General features: G+C 38.1%; 3 protein-coding genes across 5 annotated transcripts; 1 reads left to right on the top strand and 2 right to left on the bottom strand.

Annotated features, from left to right (window-relative positions):
• Window positions 1–523: 523 nt before the first annotated feature.
• Window positions 524–4,694, top strand: LOC107743280 (specifically androgen-regulated gene protein-like). Of its 3 annotated transcripts, XM_016556438.1 has the most exons (5): window positions 524–688; window positions 1,768–1,881; window positions 2,081–2,258; window positions 2,796–2,997; window positions 3,077–4,694. In XM_016556438.1, the coding sequence occupies exons 3-5, from the start codon at window positions 2,154–2,156 to the stop codon at window positions 4,216–4,218; spliced, it is 1,449 nt and encodes a 482-aa protein (XP_016411924.1). In that variant the 5' UTR covers window positions 524–688; window positions 1,768–1,881; window positions 2,081–2,153; the 3' UTR covers window positions 4,219–4,694. The 3 variants fall into 3 exon arrangements, with proteins under 3 accessions (XP_016411924.1, XP_016411926.1, XP_016411925.1); XM_016556439.1 differs by lacking the exon at window positions 1,768–1,881 and having other exon boundaries at window positions 649–688; XM_016556440.1 differs by lacking the exons at window positions 1,768–1,881; window positions 2,081–2,258.
• A 1,884-nt stretch (window positions 4,695–6,578) lies between these two features.
• kif17 (kinesin family member 17) lies at window positions 6,579–14,371 on the bottom strand. The gene is made up of 14 exons (XM_016556417.1): window positions 14,132–14,371; window positions 13,637–13,783; window positions 12,839–12,940; window positions 12,569–12,758; window positions 12,031–12,483; window positions 11,856–11,956; window positions 10,540–10,696; window positions 10,367–10,458; window positions 10,134–10,252; window positions 9,542–9,770; window positions 9,021–9,279; window positions 8,619–8,698; window positions 7,227–7,353; window positions 6,579–7,120 (listed from the first exon to the last, which is right to left on the bottom strand). The coding sequence occupies exons 1-14, from the start codon at window positions 14,360–14,362 to the stop codon at window positions 6,933–6,935; spliced, it is 2,475 nt and encodes an 824-aa protein (XP_016411903.1). The 5' UTR covers window positions 14,363–14,371; the 3' UTR covers window positions 6,579–6,932.
• Window positions 14,372–15,779: 1,408 nt separating this feature from the next.
• LOC107743262 (SH2 domain-containing protein 5-like) lies at window positions 15,780–20,639 on the bottom strand. Its single transcript, XM_016556419.1, has 10 exons — window positions 20,517–20,639; window positions 20,146–20,232; window positions 19,891–19,971; window positions 19,320–19,394; window positions 19,098–19,244; window positions 18,645–18,845; window positions 17,963–18,143; window positions 17,149–17,254; window positions 16,668–16,824; window positions 15,780–16,559 (listed from the first exon to the last, which is right to left on the bottom strand). The coding sequence occupies exons 2-10, from the start codon at window positions 20,194–20,196 to the stop codon at window positions 16,371–16,373; spliced, it is 1,188 nt and encodes a 395-aa protein (XP_016411905.1). The 5' UTR covers window positions 20,197–20,232; window positions 20,517–20,639; the 3' UTR covers window positions 15,780–16,370.
• Window positions 20,640–20,905: the final 266 nt, after the last annotated feature.

Here is a 20,905-nt window from a genome sequence, read left to right as displayed (position 1 = left end):
AGTAGATAAAACCTTAAAAGTGAATTTTAAGGAATAAATGTTAAAACCGATTGAATAGTTAGTCACAATTGGATTTCTTCGAGTAGCATAAGCACCAGTAGTAGATAAAACCTTAAAAGTGAATTTTAAGGAATAAATGTTAAAACCGATTGAAGAGTTACCACACGATTGGATTTCTTATTAGTAGGAAGTACCTTAAAAACTAATTAGTTTTGAGAAATAAATGTTAAAACTGATCGCTTGTATGTGGTGTGAAAACATAGCCTAATGAATCCCAGTTAGTGGAACAGGATCAAATCAGTTCCATTTGACGGGGCTTAAACTAATGTTATTTTAAGAAACCCTTAATAACGCGATTAACCAGGATTTGCCGGTGATCCTCTCTTGACACTTTCTGTCATCGTTTGTTTGTCATTCCAGGCGTGTGCAGAGAAGTATGTGTAGTTAAGTATATACTAAGCGTTTTTCATATGTATTTTCCCGTCACTAAACTACTGTTTTTACACGAACGTTCGTTTTTTTCTCTACACTCACCGGTCTGTTCTCTGATTGGCTGCTGCAGGAGAGAGACGCAAATGATTGGTTGATTTTCCTTATGTACAGTACTGACACCTCACTGTACCTCACAGCACTGACACTGTAGAAGCACGTGAACCTGCTGGGCTGCCATCTCGTTTCTGCACTAGAGGTAAGCTTTTATTAAGGCATGCTTCAGGATTCATATATTTATTTCTGCATATAAGTATTCTTAAGATTTTAATTAAAGGGAAAGGCAAATTATAACAGAATTTTAACCAGAGATGAATAGAAAATGAATTATGCAATTGTAAATAATGTGATGAAATGTATCAATTAAAATCAGATTTAAATAAATATACACGCTGTTATTTACTATAGCCTATTATTTGTCTTACCCAGGTGTTAAACACTGAATTCATTTCTAGTGTAGTCTGATACTGATAGTTTCACATACCCTTAAAGTAAATAACTAGATAAGTGTGCTTTCTTGTGTAATACAGGTCATACATGTATAATAAAGTCATTTCAGTGTTATTATGATCATAGATTATTTCTCTAGAACTGCATAAAAGACGATGGTGTTTCAAAGCACATATTAGTGTTGCAATTACAAAAAGAACCAAACATTTGATTAGCAGTATGTTATTAAGATTATATAAACTAGATAAAAAAGGCCAGTGGGTTTATTATGTCTGTGGAAATGGACTTTGCTTCTACACTCATTGTGATATGGCTTACTGATTACAGTTCGATTATTGCAGATCAACTTTTAAAATATAATGATATTTTGACAGATTTGAAAACAAATGTTGTGCTATACTGATGATAGTTTCATTTTTCATTCAACTGCAAATCCACAAAGAAATCCTGTTTGCTGTTACATTTGCATTGTATCCTACAACAGATTTGAAAACAAATGTTGTGCTATACTGATGATAGTTTCATTTTTCATTCAACTGCAACTGCTTCATTCATCTATCCACAAAGAAATCCTGTTTGCTCTTACATTTGCATTGTATTGTAATTGTAATCACTGAAGGAAAAAAATGCGTTATCATCATTCACGTCATATGCAAATTTATAACAGTGAGAGCCTTTTACATGACTAATAAAACAAAGTGTATTGACATTGTTCTTGCTGATCTTTCATAAGGTGTACATATGAAACCATTTCTGTAGTACAAAATATTAAAGAATTAAACTTGATGAGCAGAACTTTTTGCACATTTAACATTTTTGTCTATTTAGCATTGTGCACTCTGAATTGGAGGTCAAAGTTTTGCTTTAAACCAACCGATGGTTCACTATCTTCCATTCATGCCGGACTTGATCCAACTAAATAAGCTCAGAGTAACGTCTGCTGTAATCTCATTCACATCATCTGATCATTTAATATACCGTACACAAAAATACAAATAATTCCTGGCTAATTTAAGTTCATGTATTTACAATTTTAATTGCTTTACAATTTCCACTATTATTACTAATATAACCAATTCTTGCAAAGGGTGCATATCAAGATGCTTGCTCAAGCATTTTTTTATATTCTCTTTTTTTAAAGGGAAATGCAGTTTCATCACCATTGTTAAAGAACTTTGAATTCATATCAGGGTGGAGGTTTCCATAATTTGCAAATGCCGATAAGTGTCATGTGGCAAGATGGCAAAGGCCTCGACACAATGGGCGAGATTGACAGTAATGGCAGCTGTGACAGCGTGGTCAGCTTCAATTCATGCTTCGTAAGACATACTTTTTTTATGAATACATACTGTACATATTGTTAAAATACATTTAAATACGCTATACATCTCCAGTTGTTTGATGTGTCTAGAAAACGTTGATAAAATATATTCAAGTGTTAGTTCACCAAAACATTAAAATTCTGTCATCATTTACCATGTCGTTCCAAACCACTATGATTTTCTTTCTTCTTTGGAAGATGATATTTTGAGGGTTGTTTTGGGCCCCATTGCCTTTAAGACAAAAACATTCTTCAAAATATCTTCTTTTGTGTTCTGAAGAAGACAGAAGAAAGTGCAAGTAGTACAAAGGTAAGTACCAAAATTTTTATTTAAATGGTACATATTTGTACCTTTTGAAAAGGTACTGCCCCAGTGACAACTTTTCTACCTTTTTTTCTGAAAGTGTAAGTCATACAGGTTTTGATCAAAATAAGGGTGAGAAGATGATGACAGAATTTTCATTTTTGGTTGAATTATCCCTTTAATAAACACACATTAAAACCCGTCCACAAATGCAAATAATTTATGTTTTAGAGTGATGAAAGTCTGGAGTATCTCTCTGCTGAGGAGAAGGCTTGTCTCATGTACCTAGAGGAGACCATTCAGTCACTGGATACGGAGGATGACAGTGGCCTGTCCAATGATGAGACTGATCAGCTGCCAGCTCGAGGAAATGTGGCTAACAAAGCGGCCCACCTCTTTTCGTCAACAAGACTCAGCAAGGTTCCTAGTCAAGGTGTGTTGTTGCTCATGTAGTATTTATAACTACTATTGCCTATAATGCAGTAAAATATATTTTCTTTTATTGTCTGTAGATGTACCCAAAAGCCAATTTGAAGGTCCATTCTCATCTAGCAGCTTAGTGCAAAATGACATTCTGAATTATATGGTTCCTACTCCATTTGTCCTTGCAGACCACAACTCACAAATCCAAACCAGACCTGAAATAGCTGCATCCCAGAAAAAGACGGCACCCAAAGTGGCTTGTGAGCTCCATCAAGAAGCTCCACGGGTTCCCTCTGAAGTCAATGTGGTACTGATACCACCTCCACATAAAATCAAAGGCGGTAAAGACATAGTGGAAGAACAACAGAATAAACATCAGCCAGAGAATGTGGCACGTAGAGGACCACTCTCGTATGAGGCTCTGGTGCATCTGCGCAAGAGTGCATCGATGTGGAGAACCAATGCTACAGAAGCCAAAACCGGAGAACAGCAGTTTTCTACAAATAAAGATCCTGAGGGAGGCATCTCTGGATCCCAAACTCTCACACAGGCCATGACAAGTAGGAGCTCCAAGCCCACTCCTCCACCTGTGGCCCCTAAACCTAAAATGAAAACCCCACACAAGGTCCCAGTGAACCAGGAAGAAGCCTCCAACCCTAAGATCGACTCAACCATGCCTTACTCAGGAGTATTGACAGTGGATAAATTAATGAACCCAGAGAACGTAAGAGTGGAGGCTCTTTGCAAGTTGGGTCTCCTCAAGGAGGATACAAAGAACCCAATCTGTCAACGACTAAAGCATTCAGAGTCCCCAGCAAACTTGGTGCAAAACCAGACCACAAAGGAATGTCTTGCTCCAAATCAGCCAGTACAAACTTGCAGTCCTCTCCACCAAAGGTCTGTGAGCGATCTTTCGCCAGCTTCTTCTTTTCCACAGTATGCCAATATGGCTTCAACCAGGAAATCTGCTACACTGGAACGCACTGGGATGGGACTGTCAGGATCTAACATCACAGTCTTAAATGCAGTTTCTCAGAACCACCAATCAAGTTCTTCTACAGTAGGAACCAAAAACCATTTTACAGACACACAAATGGATTCTAATGAATCGGCCTCCATAAAAGCAGAATTGCATGCATCATCTCGTTCCAAAGGCTTCAATGTGTCGGTTCCTAGCATCGGAAGGGATCGGAGAGAGGCATTACGAAAACTAGGATTGCTGAAAAACTGAGATTTGTTGACTATTCTCTCCAGTCGTGATATATCAAATAATGCTTCTGGGTCTAAGGCTCTTTTCCGTTTTAAGTGAGAATACCATTACAACAGACATTTATGAGCACTGTTCATTCTCACAGTGTAATACCCGGTCTCATGGTGTCCTGGAGACCAATATTTAAAAAATTTTTAAAACAATAATCACTCTGTAGCCTACTAAGATTGGGGTATGGAGATAAAAATTAGGTTCATGATTTTCAGTAGGACTGCAGCACACACTGAGTGTATATTATCATTGTTTGTTGTTTGCTTTTGGCATCTGAAGAAGCGTTTGGACCATAGACTGTATGGTTTGGACCCAGAAACTGTGGCACATGACGTCTGACTTAACAACCAAATAATAAAAGTGGAGTGTGCAATTTTATAATGTTAAAAGCCACTGGTAGGCTGATTCCTCAGAAAAATGTAAAAACATACTGACCAACATCAGCTCAACCAAGTGCCACACTGTATTACAACTCAACCAAGTAATACAGTGTGGCACTTTACCTTTAGTCCATTAATTACTGATTCTAAATAGTGACTATAACAAATGGACGCCTTCGCGATAATAGAGTATGTTTACTTTTCCAGGTGATCCTAATAACTTTAATTTGGAACTAGACCTAAGTAGATGCTCCAAAATCCTGCTCCTTTATGAATCATGTCTATTTTGCTAATCAGTTGCTTCAGAAAGTCACTTCCTGTTTTTTTCCAAATACAATGGAGTGGGCTATATCTGCTTCACCAGAGACTGTTGAACCTGAGGAACCCAGGCTTCCAAAGATCAGCTATCAGTCAAACTCCTCATTTTACACACCGGTCAGTGAGATCTGACACAGCACTTCAGTGGATTAGCGCATTATCTTGAGTTGCAACCAACAGACTGGTGTTCATGTTACCTGGCCTCTCAGATTCATCTGTCATTAAAGTTCTTTATCTCGCAATGTGACCTAGTTCATGACTTGTACTGAGAATGGTTCCTTCTGTTTGTATTTACTCAGTTAACAGTTGCCCTTTGACAGCTGCTCATCTAACCAAATCCACACAATAATGCACATGGAAAGCAGCCATAAATTACGGCAATGTTTAACCACAGAACACACATGAATAAAGCAATAATTTCTTATTTGGTTTCAAGTTTGTCTGGTTGCTGTGCTGTATGATCATCAGATAGCAGAATATTATGCTTAAACTGTATCGAAGTCCAAGCACTGTGCTTTGCATAACCAACAATTTAAACCTTTACAACTGGTATGGTTGTGGTTGAAACCATGGTGAAAAATTTAACTGGTTCAATCCCAATGCAATTAGATTAATAAAACACATGTGAAAAAAATGAATCAGGTGATAAAAATTGTGAGCTTTGAAACTATGATAATGATTTTGATTAGCCCTCACACAGTTTGTGAGCAGGCTGTTAAAAAACTTTAACGTATCAGATGATACTCAGCTTGACTTTAGTGTGATAGTGCTTTTCTAGTGTTTTTTTTTTAACGTTTAAATATCAATTTCAAAATGTTTTTGTGGCAAACTGACTAATAATAAGAATAGCTTCTGTTTCTTTTGCCACGCTCACCTCCAAAACGTCTGTTCTCGGTACGAAATTACTTCAGCAACAGAGCTATCCTTCGTCGTCTTTTTCCGTTTTATGGCGGATGGCAAACCGCTTTTGGTGCTTATTCCACGACCTACTGGGATAGAGTGTGGAGCAATGATGTTGAGGGGGGAAAAAACATGTTCTTCTTAAATCCTGTTAATTAATCCTGTGTCTTTTATATATTTAACAGTATATTGAACACTCTCGCATCTTTATTTAATAGATTTTTCAATTAAAGTTTTATTTATTTATATCAGAGCTATCCACTGTAATTACGACACTTACATTTTTACTACAGCGAATTCCACTTATTGAACTGTAGGGGGCTCCAAAGTCGCACAAATTCACAAAGCGAATATGTATTTTACTTATCTATTCATTGCAGTGAAGTTAGGATTTAAATTTACCACACCTAATTGTTTCGAGTCTGGCTGCAAGAGGTTAATCACCAGAATGTGCACTAGAGAGACATGACACACATTCGGTTTTCCAAATTGAAGACAGCAACACAAAACAAGATTTGCAACCCATATGTTGATATTAGTCTATAGAACAAAAGTGAGACTTGATTTGATCCACTCACATTAAATGAGTTATATACTGTAAGTGGCCTAGAAAAATTTATTTTGTTTTACATGGTCTGCATGTTGAATATGATCAGCCATAACCATAATTATTAGACTACTTTCATTTGTAGGATAAATCTTAAAAAGGACAAACAGACTAGTTTTTCAGGTCAAAAATATTTATTTAATGATATAGACAGTAACGGACATTAAAATACCACAAAATGGGTTTTCTATGTTGAAAACTCTCAGTGCAAAATAAAACCAGAGCAGCACATTAGGTAGCATTATTTCTATTACTTCAGGTAGTATTAGTTAAAATTCCTATGGTTATACAGTGTTTCATGCCACGTTGTGTGACATTTAGAATTGAAAGTTAGGTCACAAAATTACCGTTTGTCATTAATCACTAATACAACAAAAATATCTTTATATATCTACATATGAATTAAAAACAGATAAAAGCAGCTTTAAAAGATAGACGTTCTAAGCTCTCATACGCAGGATTTGTCAAACCATGTCCAGTCAGTTGCTCTCAGTTGGGATGAGCGTCTTGCTCTTCTTGCGTTTTACTTTGCCATGTGCAGGTGGGACTCCAAGGGACTCCAAACGGAAGGGGCGTGGAAGGAGAGATTCCACGTTTAGAGGAGACAAACTGGACCCAACAGAGGTCTGGTGCACTGGACCATTACCGATTGAACCAGAATAATTCACTGTGAGAAAATGATTAGAATGATCAACATTTATAAACACAACCGTTGCATGAGTGAAACAAGTGAATATGAAAACGTAATGGTTTATATTAAATCAGTCTCTCACTTGTGTTTTTAATAGAGTCGCCAGCCAACAGCTGACTGCTCCGTTTTGGCTTGAAGTAGTTAGTGGCGATATGCTCGCTATCACTGCGGTTGAGCATTTCCTTGTAGCGGTCCTCCTCCTCTTCCTGCTAAAAAAGGGATTTGGACTCATTCAGACATGAGTCTAAGCTATGGATGTTTCTCATATTCATAAGAAATATTCTGTGGATCTAAAAGACTTTTCCACTTAGATTCAGATTACACTTAACCCAGGGTTAACATCTTTTTTTTAACCTAGGTTAAAATTTAACTCTGGGTTAAGAACAAAACTTATTTTGTATTTTTTATAGTGGGACAAGACTACTTTTAACCCTAGTTCATTATAAGAGCTTTTACAGTGCTAACAGAATTTCACTGCATTTGCGCCCAATGCTCACCTCTTTAAATATTCACGCACTTTGTACTTGTTACATACACTTCTTCTAACATGCTTTATTTAGTTTCAGCTAAGCAGTATAAAATGTCAAACAGTGAAAGCAAAAACATTAACTGGAATAAAGAGATGCATTATTATTATTAAATATGCATACATCACAAAAATATACAAATAATTAAGGTAACACAGGATTGCTTTAATCCAAGTTTAAAATGACCCTCAGACAGCAATTTCAAATGTAAAACCCCTATTATTGAATGTGGCACATGAATCTCGTATTAGTATATTTGTAGTGTATCTGTGTATAATTAAAGGGTTAGTTCACCCAAAAATGAACATTCTGTCATTAATTACTCACCCTCATGTCGTTCCAAACCCGTAAGACCTTCGTTCATCTTCGGAACACAAATTAAGATATTTTTGATGAAATCCGAGAGCTCTCTGACCCTGCATAGACAACACCACAACTGACAAGTTCAAGGCCCAGAAAGGTAGTAAGGACATCGTTAAAATAGTCCATGTGACATCAGTGGTTCAACTGTAATTTTATGAATGCTTCGATGCATACGTGTGGTGCTGCTGACGCAGGAGCCGGCTTTCTGACATAGAACCCGGATGCGCTGCGGCTTGTTTGCACATGCATGCGTCATGGTACTCTCGTGAACGTGAAGACTGACACGTAAGAGAAGAAACTGTTGAATAACGTCATTATTTTTGTTTTCTTTACACACAAAAAGTATTATTGTAGCTTCATAACATTACGGTTGAACCACTGATGTCACATGGACTATTTTAATGATGTCCTTACTACCTTTCTGGGCCTTGAACTTGTTAGTTGCATTGCTGTCTATGGAGGGTCAGAAAGCTCTCAGATTTCATCAAAAATATCTCGGTGAATAATTAATGACAGAATTTTCATTTTTGAGTGAACTATCCCTTTAAGTGTCAGAATAACTTGTTTTAATGGTGTCTGAATACCACAAAAGGGTCGGCAAGGTCTGAGGCAGAATTCCTGCGAGCTGAAAGTCTGCCAGGGACAATGGCACCTGAAGGAGGGACTGTAGAGCAAGAGAGAGAATATACCTTTAAATCACACAAGAACATTTGCTTTGCAACATGCACTATTTTCTGCAAAACAGTGACCAAGAACCACAGTTTTTGTCATCCATGAAATAGTATCATAATTATTTTATGGTTTGCTGTTACTGGTGACTCGTTTATTCTGAATCAATTTTAGTGCAGAACAAGTTTCTTTTGTTTTCTTCTATGATCACATTAGAAATTAGCACATAAAAGTATAGTGTATAAAAATTAACTGCGACTTTTACAATTGACTGAACAAAGATCATAAAGATTCTCTGACATTCCACAGCACTTCACCTGCAGGTAATGTCGTTTTCTGCACCACCACCTCTGGCAGTTTCCAGGTCCCTCCCTCTTCATCCCACACCGCCTCCTTCCGCAGCCGATCCAGGTTACTGTAGTTACAGTCTCTGCGCACCAGGGGTGCCATGCGCTCCAAAATTCCTTGAAGGAGCTGGCCTTCCCTCTCCAGACGCCGGATGGTGGCCAGATAATCATCTCTCTCCATCTCAAACTCTGCCTGAAGATCTCTGATCTCCAATTTGGCAGCTTTTAGCTGTTCATCACACAAACAGATGGTTGGACATTTTGGACTGGTTCTACAGTTTCATCTCGTTAGTGAAACTAGAAATCTAATCTAAAAGTAAGAAAAAGAAAAATATACTTTTTATATGCTTTTTTGGTCGATTTTAAATAATAGTTTCTGTACATTTAGCTAATAACTTCAAATAATATACATATTTTATTCAGAACTAAAGTAACAGTAAGTATGTAATAGTCAAATATTCGTATCATATCTAAATACTGAAATCTCTCACCTTCTTCTGCGTGTTCTCCAGGTGTCTGCTCTTGGCATGGACTTCCTCTTGAATGGAATCGTATACATTCAGCAGAACGCTGTCACTGTCCTCACTGCTTTGGCTCAGAGCTTCGATTAGCTGCTTCTTCCTCTGGTCGGCCAGAGTCTTCCTCTGTCTGTGTCTCTGCTTCAGCTCCTCGTTCCTCACCTGCTCTCCACCCACAAACTCCTGCTCCAGCTGCTGCAGCCTTTCAGCCAACAAAATATAGCGGAGACAGCATTATTTATCCCGTTTATCAATGTCATCATTTCTATAACTATTAGAGTGAAATCAAGTAATTGAGATGACTGGCAAAAAATGTCCCAATTAACCTGAATTCAGCCCTACCATCCCGATAAATAAGTTTCAATCTCTTTCAAGTCTATTTCTGTCACTGCATTACATCCAAAACAAATCATGCAACCAGTTGGTATATATTTTGAAGAAATAAAGCACACTCAGTCATTACAATGGTTGAAGATTTAGTACCATTTGTCTGCAGATGGCATAGTTTCTATGTTTAGTTAACTAATACAAATACAATTTTAAGTTGAAATTCTTGAGGTTTCACCTCTCTAAAACATGCTGCTGGTCCAGCTGAACGGGTGTGGCAACCACAACCATAGCTATAACTGAACTTTCTTCACTGGGAGCTCCTTTGACATTAGCAACAGCAGAAGACCAATTCTCCTACACAAACAAGAGTCATTTAGATTTGTGAGATATAAAAATACATTAAAAACTCAATTAGAAAACACATCCGCATGGCCTATTTAAACCCAGTTTCAGGCGAAATCAAAGCACCTCGGGTACATTGTGGTCAGCATCCGCCTGTTCCTGTGAAGCCACAGGTGCAGTGATGGGTTCTTCTTTATGCTGGTCCACGCAAGGGCCACCTGTAACAAGAAGATTTGGCCAGATTTCGAAGATATAGAATCTAAAGATGGACCTAAAGGAAACTGTAGTTTCAACATTACCAGTAGTATGTGTTCGACTAGCTCTGGACCTCTCCAAAGAAGAGAGTCTGGTCTCGTATGATGTTCTCAAGGCTGCAATGTCTTCCTGGAGTTTGACTTTGGACTCTTGTTCTGCATCGTACTCGGCCTGTAGCTTCATCAGTTTCTTCTCATATTCCTAAATTTACATGTACATGTACATTTATGCGTTTAGCAGATGTTTCTCTCCAAAGCGACATTCAGTACATTCAGGGTACACGTTTTATCAGTTCTTGCTTTCCCTGGGAACTGAACCCATGACCTTGGCATTGCTAAAGCCAAATGCTCTACTGTTTGAGCTTCAGGAAGGAAAACAAAAACATTTGGAAACAAAGAAGACCAACTAGATGAGTTCATGATCATTTATTTCTATTGACAAACGCAAAACAGCAAAACTCATCTACTTACTAGTTCCCTTTCATGGGAACTTCGAACTGCGTCCTCTAGGGGTCGCTATGGGGAACGCCTCGTCGTGACCCGTGTCTGAAGCATACATAGAAAAACACCAACTCGTTGGCCGGCGACAGCCATGACGTCACTACCGGTGCGACTATAGTATAAATCCTATTTATACTGTAGTCGCACCGGTAGTGACGTCATGGCTGTCGCCGGCCAACGAGTTGGTGTTTTTTCAATGTATGCTTCAGACACGGGTCACGACGAGGCGTTCCCCATAGCGACCCCTAGAGGACGCAGTTTGAAGTTCCCATGAAAGGGAACGTCTCAGGTTACGTATGTAACCATGGTTCCCTGAGGGGAACGAGACACTGCGTCCTCTAGGTTTCTTGCCATGCTGCGGATGCAAGCTTCAGACGAAGAAGTGAATGATGTGTAGCTCCCGGCGCTTATTTATACTATAGTCGCACCGGTAGTGACATCATGGCTGTCGCCGGCCAACGAGTTGGTGTTTTTCTATGTATGCTTCAGACACGGGTCACGACGAGGCGTTCCCCATAGCGACCCCTAGAGGACGCAGTGTCTCGTTCCCTACTCAGGGAACCATGGTTACATAAGTAACCTGAGACGTTTGCTTTAACAGCCTAAAATGGCACTCTTTTAGTTTTTAAATAAAGAGCTGAGTCTGAAAGAGTTGTAGGAATGACGTTTAAGTCATGTGACTGTGGAGTAGCTCACTTATAGCCTACGTATTAGCCAACTTTTAGCTTCTGGCAATTGTAATTAGGCTTCAGAATTCACGAAACAGAAAGTTTCCTCAAAAATCCTTCATCTTTCGAGGTGAAGACCTCATCCATATGTGGAAACAACACATTTAACACTGACTTTAAATCTGTACACACCTCTTTTATCCTGTCTTTCTCTGCCTCGCTCTCTGATGTGTTGCTCAGGGGTCGTGACAGAACCGCTGGAGAAGCTCCTGACTTCTGACCTGCCAAAAGTGCTGATAACAGAAAGGAAAGTCAACAATGCGCTATTCAAACACATTCAAATTTAAACAATTGTTGTGTTTCTTACAGCTGAGTTTGACAGATCCCAGCTGCCCAGAGATTAACGCTCGCAGTTTCTTGATTTCCTCCTGATATTCACGCAGGAGGGCGTCTTTTGGGTCCTCGTTGATGCGTGGGCGGTTTTGGATGCTCTTGGCACGATTGGCGTAGCGTAGAGTACTGATGCTCTCCTCATAATTGTTATCGGCAGGCGAGAGACAAGCCACCATGAGGGTACGAGTGTTTCCGCCCAGCGAGTCCTGAAGCAAACGAGTGAGCTTGGAATCGCGGTATGGGATGTGCTTGGAACGACCGTCCACCAATGCAGATATAACATTGCCAAGGGCTGAAAGGGACAAGTTGATCTTGGTGGCTTCTTGAAGGCGATCTCCAGTAGCACCGGTTTTCGACTGACGTTCACTACCTGCAAGGTCCACGAGGTTGAGCTTCCCAGCACGCAAATGTTCTTCACCAGCAGCATCTAAGCTCATAAATAGATTACAGAGATGATTTATATACATTCATTTACATAGGACTTAGTAAATGTGTATGATTCAGACACCAACCTGTGCTGCAGATCTCCAGGTGAATGGTGAATATGGAGTGTGAGCGGGATGAATCCTTGTTCATGAGTGTGTATCCCACAGAGCGATTCCTCCAGCCCTGATCCATGATCCGCTCACATTCCCCAACGCTGTGCACCGTATGCATGGACAGATCCCGTACATACACACCACGCTCAGGATGCTCCTTCAGCTTAAACACACACAGCATTGAGACATGAAGTCCATGTACACAAGAGAACAATGAGCTATGTGTGATCAGTGGTTACATACTTCCATCTTCTGTTTGGTCTCTTTTCCCAAAAGGTCTCTGATTTCCTCTTTGTAAATTTCCAGGTAAGAGGCTCGTACAAGGAATTTCGTGTTCTCTGCACACTTTAAAGAAAAAGTTCAGTTTTAAGATCACTTATATCACAATGAATATAGCTCTAATTATAGGAATTACATTAGAAGTGTTTTTGCAAAATTTCTCTTGTTTACCAAGTCTGCATTTCTTTGAACAAACATACAGTAAAAACTGTAATATTGAGAAATGTTAGTACAATTTAAAATAACAGTTTCCTATTTTAATATAATTTAAAATGTAATTTATTCCTGTGACGCAAAGCTGAATTTTCAGCATCATTACTCCAGTCTTCAGTGTCACATGATCCTTTAGAAATCATTGTAATATGCTGATTTGCTACTCAAGAAATATTTCTAATTACTATCAGTGTTGAAAACAGTTGTGCTGCTTCATATTTTTGTGGAAACTGAGATACATTTTTTTTTCCAGGATTATTTGATGAATAGAAATTCGAAAAGAACTGTGTTTATTTGAAATAAAAATATTTTGTAACAATGTACAAGTCTTTACTGTCACTTTTGATCAATTAATGTGCCATTGCTTAACAAAAGCATTAAATTAAAAAAAAAAAATCTTACTGACCCCAAACTTTTGAATGGTAGCGTATTTGTAATATTTTACTTTGTCATTCATATTAAATATTACAAGTCAATGAATAATACAAGTAAATATGATGTTTTATACTATGATGGTAGGTACCATCACATGATATGCAAAATAGTTACCTGGATTGTCTCAAAGATGTGCTCAAAAGCTCTAGGGATGATTCCCCTCTGGGATGGAGGATCTAGAACACCTTGCATAGTGTACGATTTGCCACTGCCTGTTTGTCCATAAGCAAAAATTGTCCCATTGTAGCCCTCAGTTACACCCTGTTTGCAAAAAAAATTATACAATATTTGATTATGCAATTCAAAAACAAAGACAGCCAGGCAGACAGACGCATAGATGGATAGATAGATAGATGCTCAAAGCTTAATATTTAGAGTCTAAAGGGCCCAACTTGCACAGCATCTAGTAAATAATCAATAAAAGGTAGGGCTGTAGGTTACTTCCGTGACTGATTTAAACTCTGTGGTGTTCTGTTTCCAAAGAGACAACAGGTATCAGATAACCATATCTATGGGCATGCACACTGGAAAGCAAATGGCCCCATAGAGGCTGTAGCTGTCACACTGACCAATCCCATACACACACACACACACACACATCAATATTACCTCCACCAGAGGATATGCGATCTCGTTATAGATCTGCTCAGTGGAATGGCTTATATAATAAGTCCCATCAAATGTGAATTGTTTGGGCGGCTCTTCCGTGGCTCCGAGTTTCTCAATGAAACACTGACAGTGACTGCTGTCAATCGAGATCACCATATTACAGTTCATGGCCTTCTCTCTCTCGTTCAGAGGTCGACATCTGACGACCACCTTCACGGATTCTGATGCCATCTGGACGGATAGCGTGGTCACTGCTTATCGGCTGAACAGAAATGGAAATAGCACTCCAAAGATTAGACTGCAGTGTGCCATAGTCCTCTCAGTAAGACAAGTAGCTCTTCTGTCATTAGAAACGACGCTTACGAACACTGTCATCCGGTCCAGATTCCGTAAAGGCCCGTTTGAGGTCAGGCTGCGGTCCGCGAAATTAAATAAAGCAGCGTGTTTCTCTTGCTGCGGCTTTCAGCGTCGCCTAGCAACCTCAAGCTTCAAAGGCGCCGGCTGTATCAGCGCAAAGCGCCCCCAGTGACATGCGCACTGAATATTAAATATTATTTGCATCAAATATAATAAGTATCCTGCTTGTACTGATAAATATGTTAATATATTTTACATTAAGAAAAACTTTTTATTACCAGATATTTATTTACTATGGAAGCCCGTTTCCGCCATAGTTGACGGAAAAAAAATCTTTAAGTCATAATAATGAGAAAGTTTCTCATTATTATGACATACTTTCTCGAAATAATGGGAAACCTTCTCGAAATATTGAGAAACTTTCTCAAAATAATGACGGGTCACTCCTAGCATTCGGTGCCATTTCAGTCCCCATGTGGTATATTTTCTGTAAAAAATGGGCTAATGCTTGTTTCTAAATGCTAAAAGAAAGAGTTGTTTAAATGGTATGCATGTATTTGTCAGGAAATGGCACTGTTGTCTGCTGCAGAAAAGCAGTGACGCTACAGGGCTCATCGTGATGCAGACCCGAAAGAATGCAGATATACCTCAATAAAAAGGAGAGGTGGAGAAAGGGAATAAAGGAAGGAAGAAAAAAAGAAAGTGTTAGAAATCAGCTTTGTTGATTAGGTAGAAACTGTCATTAAATTATCTTGATTTTGCCATTAGTGTGTGTGTCTGCCCACAGTAGGCTACTGGTATTCCCTACGTTATGGGGTCCAAATGTCCCCACAAATATAGTGGTACCAGTAAATTTTGACCTTGTGGGGACATTTATTTGGTCCTTATGAGGAAAAAAAAAAACGTATAAGTCCTACAGAATTAAGTGTCTTGAAAATCTAAAATAACTAGTTTTGTGTGAGGGGTAGGGTTAGGTGTAGTGTTAGGGTTTGATACCGTTAAGATTCAGTATAGAAAATACAGTTTGTACAGTAGAAAAACCATTACGCCTATGGCATGAACCCATAACGATAAGAATACCAGTTTGTGAGTGTCTGTGTGTGAGTTCCAAACTGGCAGTATAATTTAATAAAGCGTTTTTTTTTTTTTTTTAGTAAATATTCTATCCTATCCTTTCATATCTAAATATACCATACGATCTAGTCTCTGGGTAAATAGCAGTATTCCACCGGTTTCTTTCAAAGTAATACACATTAAAGTAAAGACACAAAAAAGGAAAAAGGAGACAAAATGACTGTATAATCAGTTTATGCAATGAGGCAAGACACTTAATTTACACTGGTGCAAAGCTAATGACAGAAATGTGTGCATTTATGAGGTGAAAAGTGCAAGAGTTCCAAAACATTAAGGGAGCAAAGAAAATCCATTCACTGGACATGTTCAGGTTATCGCTAAAAAGCTCTCTTATAAAATGAGTGGGGGAAAAAATGCCCAAAATCAATATAAACACATATAACACAATTTAAAGGACATAATAGATGGGACATAAAACGTATATAGTCTGCACCTTTGCAACAGCTGTAGAGTACACATTTACATCTGACATTTACATGAAAAACGTAAGTGCTCGTCTCCCTAGAAAATAAATTCAAACCAAAACACCAACAATGTGAGTGCTTTAGGTGGGTTGAGGTTATTGCCAACAGGCAAAACAGAAGTGTCCTTTTAAAATATCAAAAAAGTGTGCCAGTGACTTAAGATCCTTGTTAGGAAGGTTTACTAATGTCAGCAGCTCTGTAAAGTTTAAAATATATAGTATAAAATGTTTTTAAAAAACTACTGAATTAAAAAAAATATATAAAAAGTGCATGAAAGACAGGATTCAAACCCAACTTTGGTTTTTGAAAGTGCCTTTCTTGTCCTGCAGCGACCGTGAACTCTTATTCACAATCTCTTCCCAATCGTAGCAGTGGTTGACGCGGGCGCAGCTCAGAGAACATTCCAGCTCCTCATTGAACTCTGTGTAGTGCTCAATCAAAGCAGCAAGGCTTTCAAAGTCAATGTGGCATTTCTGTAAAAGAACATTAAACATTCACTACCTTCTACTTCTGATGCAAGTAGTTAAAGAGTGGAGCAAGTAACACAAAATACTGACAAAAAAGCTTCCATCTTTGCTCACCTCAAGCCGGAACTTCCCCTTGGAATTCTTAATAGCATGAGTTACCAGTCCTGAGGGAAAGCGGACTGTAAGAGACCCACGGTTGGGCTTTTTGGGATGAGGACATAGCAGGAAGGCACCCAAGACATCATCTGCCAGCAATGAAGAACTACAGTCGCTGTAATGGAAACTAGAGACTCAGCACTACACTGAACATACTAAATTAAAAGCAATGTGAATTCATTCCGCTGATGTACTACCTTGCTTATTAAAGAGAGAACAATTTTATATATCTTTATGTGCTGTAAAGGTACATCTTCCAAGAATCAACTTGGAAAAAAATGCAATTAATCTCAACAGATTGCAATTGACCCTAAATATGACAAATGACAGAATAAAATATTCTATAAATTTTCAGCCATTTTTATTTTTGGATGAACCGTTCCTTTAAATTTATATAAATAAACAACAGACTTCATTGTCTTAGTGCACCAGCACTGACCTAGACACGCCAGCCCAGCACCACACTGCTTGAGCCAGAGCTTCTTCTGTCTCGGCTAAACTGGGCGTGCGAGACTTGCATGCTTTTGCACTGGCTTGTTCCTTTTCTGTTTCACAAAACGAAGATTCTTCAGATTCCCACAGGAATATTTTCACAAATTATATGTCCATGTTTGTTTTCTTTGGCAAAAGAAAACACTGCAGCAATCCTAGTGTGGACTGACTGCAAGTTCAGTCTTAGTTTAGAATAATCTTATTTTAGTAGCACATACACTCTTAAAAATAAAGGTGCTTCACGATGCCATAGGAGAACCTTTTTTTGTCTAAATGGTTCCATAAAAAACCTTTAACATCTGAAGAACCTTTCTGTTTAACAAAAGGTTCTTTGTGGCGAAAGAAGGTTCTTCAGATTATAAAAAGGTAAAAAAAAAATAAAATAAAAAAAAAAAAAGAGATGGTTCTTTAAAGAACCTTTGACTGAATGGTTCTTTGTGGAACCAAAAAAGGTTCTTCTATGGCATCGCTGTGAAGAACCTTTTAAGCACCTTTATTTTTAAGAGTGTATATCACTGTCGGGAAAAAAGTTATACATGTATAAGATTTAAGAAAATTGAAGAAAAACAACAACAACGCTACTAATCCATATTATGGAAATCCCACCACCTTTTTTGACTCACCAACCACCAAAACCAAAGATAAATGATAAGTATAATAAATTAACCCACTGTGTCTTAAGCCAGCAACCTTAACTATGTGTGTGCATTACCTAATGAACTCTCTCACTCTCGAAAGTGTTCTATGAACACTTATCCCACCTTGTGGTGCACTCAGTTTATCCTGCAGGTGCCGCTGTTTGAGAGGAGTAAATGTAAAAGAGCGATATGCTCCAGAGCGCAGCTCTTTAGGTCGAATCGCCTTTTTACGAACTATAGTCGGAGAAGAAGTGGGGCCCTCTTCAGGACTGCTGACTTGCTCTGTGCTCGGCTGTGAGAACACCTGTTCAGAGAAATTGAGATGAACGCACTGCAGAACAGTGCAGCATTCAAATTGTTGTAAACTTTTTCTCAAAAGGAATATTTGAGGGCTATTTACAACCCTTTACAACAAGCTCTATTGACAAAATCTGTAGGTCATGCTATCAATTAAAATATATATATATTTATAATGTGTGTTTTAAAAATAAAAGTATACATATAATTTTTTTAATCAATAATAATATAAATAATCATAATATAAATGATATAATATAAAATAATATAAATGATAATATTACTTAAAACAAAAATTACATTCAATTGTATATACAATTTATATAAAAAAAAAAAAAAATTGAGGACAACCAATAACCAGTAAACCCAGAATATTTCTTTAACTAGTATCAAACTAGTACTTGTACCAACTGCTTTTTATGCCATTTGCATCAATTTCATTCGAAAGCTTATCAAGGTTATGATAATCTTTATAAAGCAATATATGCTAGATACGGTGACAACAAACCTTTGCCCCTGGTAGCAGGCCTTGAGTTGGGGCCCTGCGGAAAGACACCAAGGCACTAACACTGAGAGGGAAACCTTGATTAAGCAACGATGGGGTTCGAGTTGGTTTCTTCCCTGAACACTCATCCTGTGCTTCCTCTGGGTGCTTCTCCAGAAAATACAGTTGAAAACAGCGGCAAAGCAGCAGGTTCAGGAACTGGGCCTTTATTTGAGTAAAACCAAGAAATAGAACACATTAAATTCTTACAGTGTTTGAGCAGTTTTTCTCATTTAAGCAAAGCAGTAACAGTCTTGGCAATATCACTACTGTAACCTGTAAACCAGAAAACCACATCCTTGATTCTAGAACCGACATGTGCAATATTACAATCACAATATGGCGCTTCTTAACCAAAGTGATTAATAACACACCAACCACAAAACCTTTGCTGGGTTTCGTCATGTTAATGCTTACAGCTCGGGCATGTCTGGCTCTGAAGAGGTGGCAATAGAGCTGGGCATCAGAATTGCCAGGATTATGGGAGACAAAGGCAAACTGGGCATCAGACGGACGGGCAGTGGACAGCGAGACTCGACACATGGCGTGAGCCATGAGGAGCGTCTGATGAGATGCATAAAGAGTTAAACCATGTGACATACACAAAGAGAAATGTCAGAAATCTTAAGACAATCTTACCGTTTCATCTTCATCATAAACTTTGACTCCCTTGACAGAGAACCTCAATGAGACGGTTCGCTTACTCTTGCAGTTCTGCAGATACAGAAGATCACAAATGATCTACATAATCAGTCAAAGTATGATTATTTTCTAAATAATTTAATTGTCATTCAACTAAATTGAATAAACACTGAACTAAATTAAGCTGAACAGTGACAAGTGTGTTTTCAGAGCTGTTTAACAGCTGAAACTCTATTAATTTTATAATTGAATAACTTAATACTGTTATTTTCTTGTTTATTATTATTATTATTATTATTATTATTATAAAGCTGCTTTAAAACTTTTATTGTATAAATCCCCCCTATATAAATAAATATGACTTGACCTTGTATAATAATAGCAAAGTCAGTAAAATGATGAAATACTCTACAAAACTAATTGCAAGCACATAAGCATATGCATTTAGATCAAAAGGCTCTTAAGACCATTAAAAACATATTTTGTCAAGTGTCCAAACTTTTGCATGGTAAACAAATATGAAAACGCAAACATACTCTTGAGACTCATTTAACAGTACACAACTTACCTTGAAAGACTTCAGCCGAGTGTGCAGCTGCTGAATCTGATCATCCAAACAACTGTCATCCACAGGAAATGAGCCAATATACTAGACAAATGGAGTTTTTCTCAGCAAAAGCAACAAAACTGTGAATTCATGATGTAATCATCCCAATGTGTGGAATGAAACTAGGCCTATACAATGAAACCACAGACTCAATTTCAAAATCAACTTAGTTTCAATATCAGAGGTACTGCATTTAAACATTTAAGACAATTTCACCTCAGCAGATCTTGTAACAATCCCATGTTCACTTCCAGCTGTCTCACCCATGTCTCAATCGAAGCCTGGCTTCCTTTGCCTTACTTACTGTTCAAAAAAAGAGGGGGAAAAATAAGATAAGTCAAACAACAGGAATGACACGCATTCCTCCAAGATAACGTTACAGGCTGTGCAGCGTTCAGATTCGAAACGTACCAAAAATGGCCAAAATGAAAGTATGTTTTGAAACACAGCCAAACAGTTTCCACAAAAATCGAAAGATATGTTTTTTTACCTACTGCTTTAATTGTAACGCTTGAGTAACACTACAAGGATCAAGAATGTTGCTGAAATAACAGTAAAACACACAGAAGAAACAAATACAATCTTACAAACATTCGTCCACGCGACTGAACCTGGCAGGGTGGGTCGATTATCCTCCGGGGTTTTGCAATCCTGACTCACTTTATCCTCTAAATCCCGCCTATCTCTAGAACCAGACTGGATTAATCGAAAACATTTGAACTCTCCGCCTACACCACACAAGGATGATGCACAGTAATTCGTTTCAGGAATTCCGACTCTTTGAAGTGAATCACATTCACGTAAGAGTCAGATTTTTCCGAGTCCCTTCAGTAGCAATAGATACAATAAATAATGTTGTTAGTGTAGAATATGATTTGTTTGGTCTCCCAAACGTGTATTATGCTGTTCACAACCCGATTCTAAAATATTATTAGATTATTAGCTTTTTATTTAAAATGATCTTTGTGTTCACGCA

This window comes from Sinocyclocheilus rhinocerous, unplaced genomic scaffold (assembly GCF_001515625.1).
Source record: "Sinocyclocheilus rhinocerous isolate Xijiao unplaced genomic scaffold, SAMN03320098_v1.1 scaffold227, whole genome shotgun sequence".
Lineage (NCBI taxonomy): Eukaryota > Metazoa > Chordata > Actinopteri > Cypriniformes > Cyprinidae > Sinocyclocheilus > Sinocyclocheilus rhinocerous.
This window is presented reverse-complemented; position numbering and strand designations above follow the sequence as displayed.

Bases quoted from the DNA above. Each gene is read 5' to 3' on its own strand.
- LOC107743280 (XM_016556438.1), top strand. From the start codon at position 2,154: ATGCCGATAAGTGTCATGTGGCAAGATGGCAAAGGCCTCGACACAATG. The intron at 2,259-2,795 runs GTAAGACATACT...TTTATGTTTTAG, and splicing joins TCAGCTTCAATTCATGCTTC to AGTGATGAAAGTCTGGAGTA. The intron at 2,998-3,076 runs GTGTGTTGTTGC...TATTGTCTGTAG, and splicing joins CAGCAAGGTTCCTAGTCAAG to ATGTACCCAAAAGCCAATTT.
- kif17 (XM_016556417.1), bottom strand. From the start codon at position 14,362: ATGGCATCAGAATCCGTGAAGGTGGTCGTCAGATGTCGACCTCTGAAC. The intron at 11,957-12,030 runs GTAAGAAACACA...TTCTGTTATCAG, and splicing joins GGGATCTGTCAAACTCAGCT to CACTTTTGGCAGGTCAGAAG. The intron at 10,253-10,366 runs GTGCTTTGATTT...TTGTTTGTGTAG, and splicing joins CTGACCACAATGTACCCGAG to GAGAATTGGTCTTCTGCTGT.
- LOC107743262 (XM_016556419.1), bottom strand. From the start codon at position 20,196: ATGGGTGAGACAGCTGGAAGTGAACATGGGATTGTTACAAGATCTGCT. The intron at 19,972-20,145 runs GTGAAATTGTCT...CCATTTGTCTAG, and splicing joins TTGTTACAAGATCTGCTGAG to TATATTGGCTCATTTCCTGT. The intron at 18,846-19,097 runs GTAAGCATTAAC...ACTCAAATAAAG, and splicing joins GAGCCAGACATGCCCGAGCT to GCCCAGTTCCTGAACCTGCT.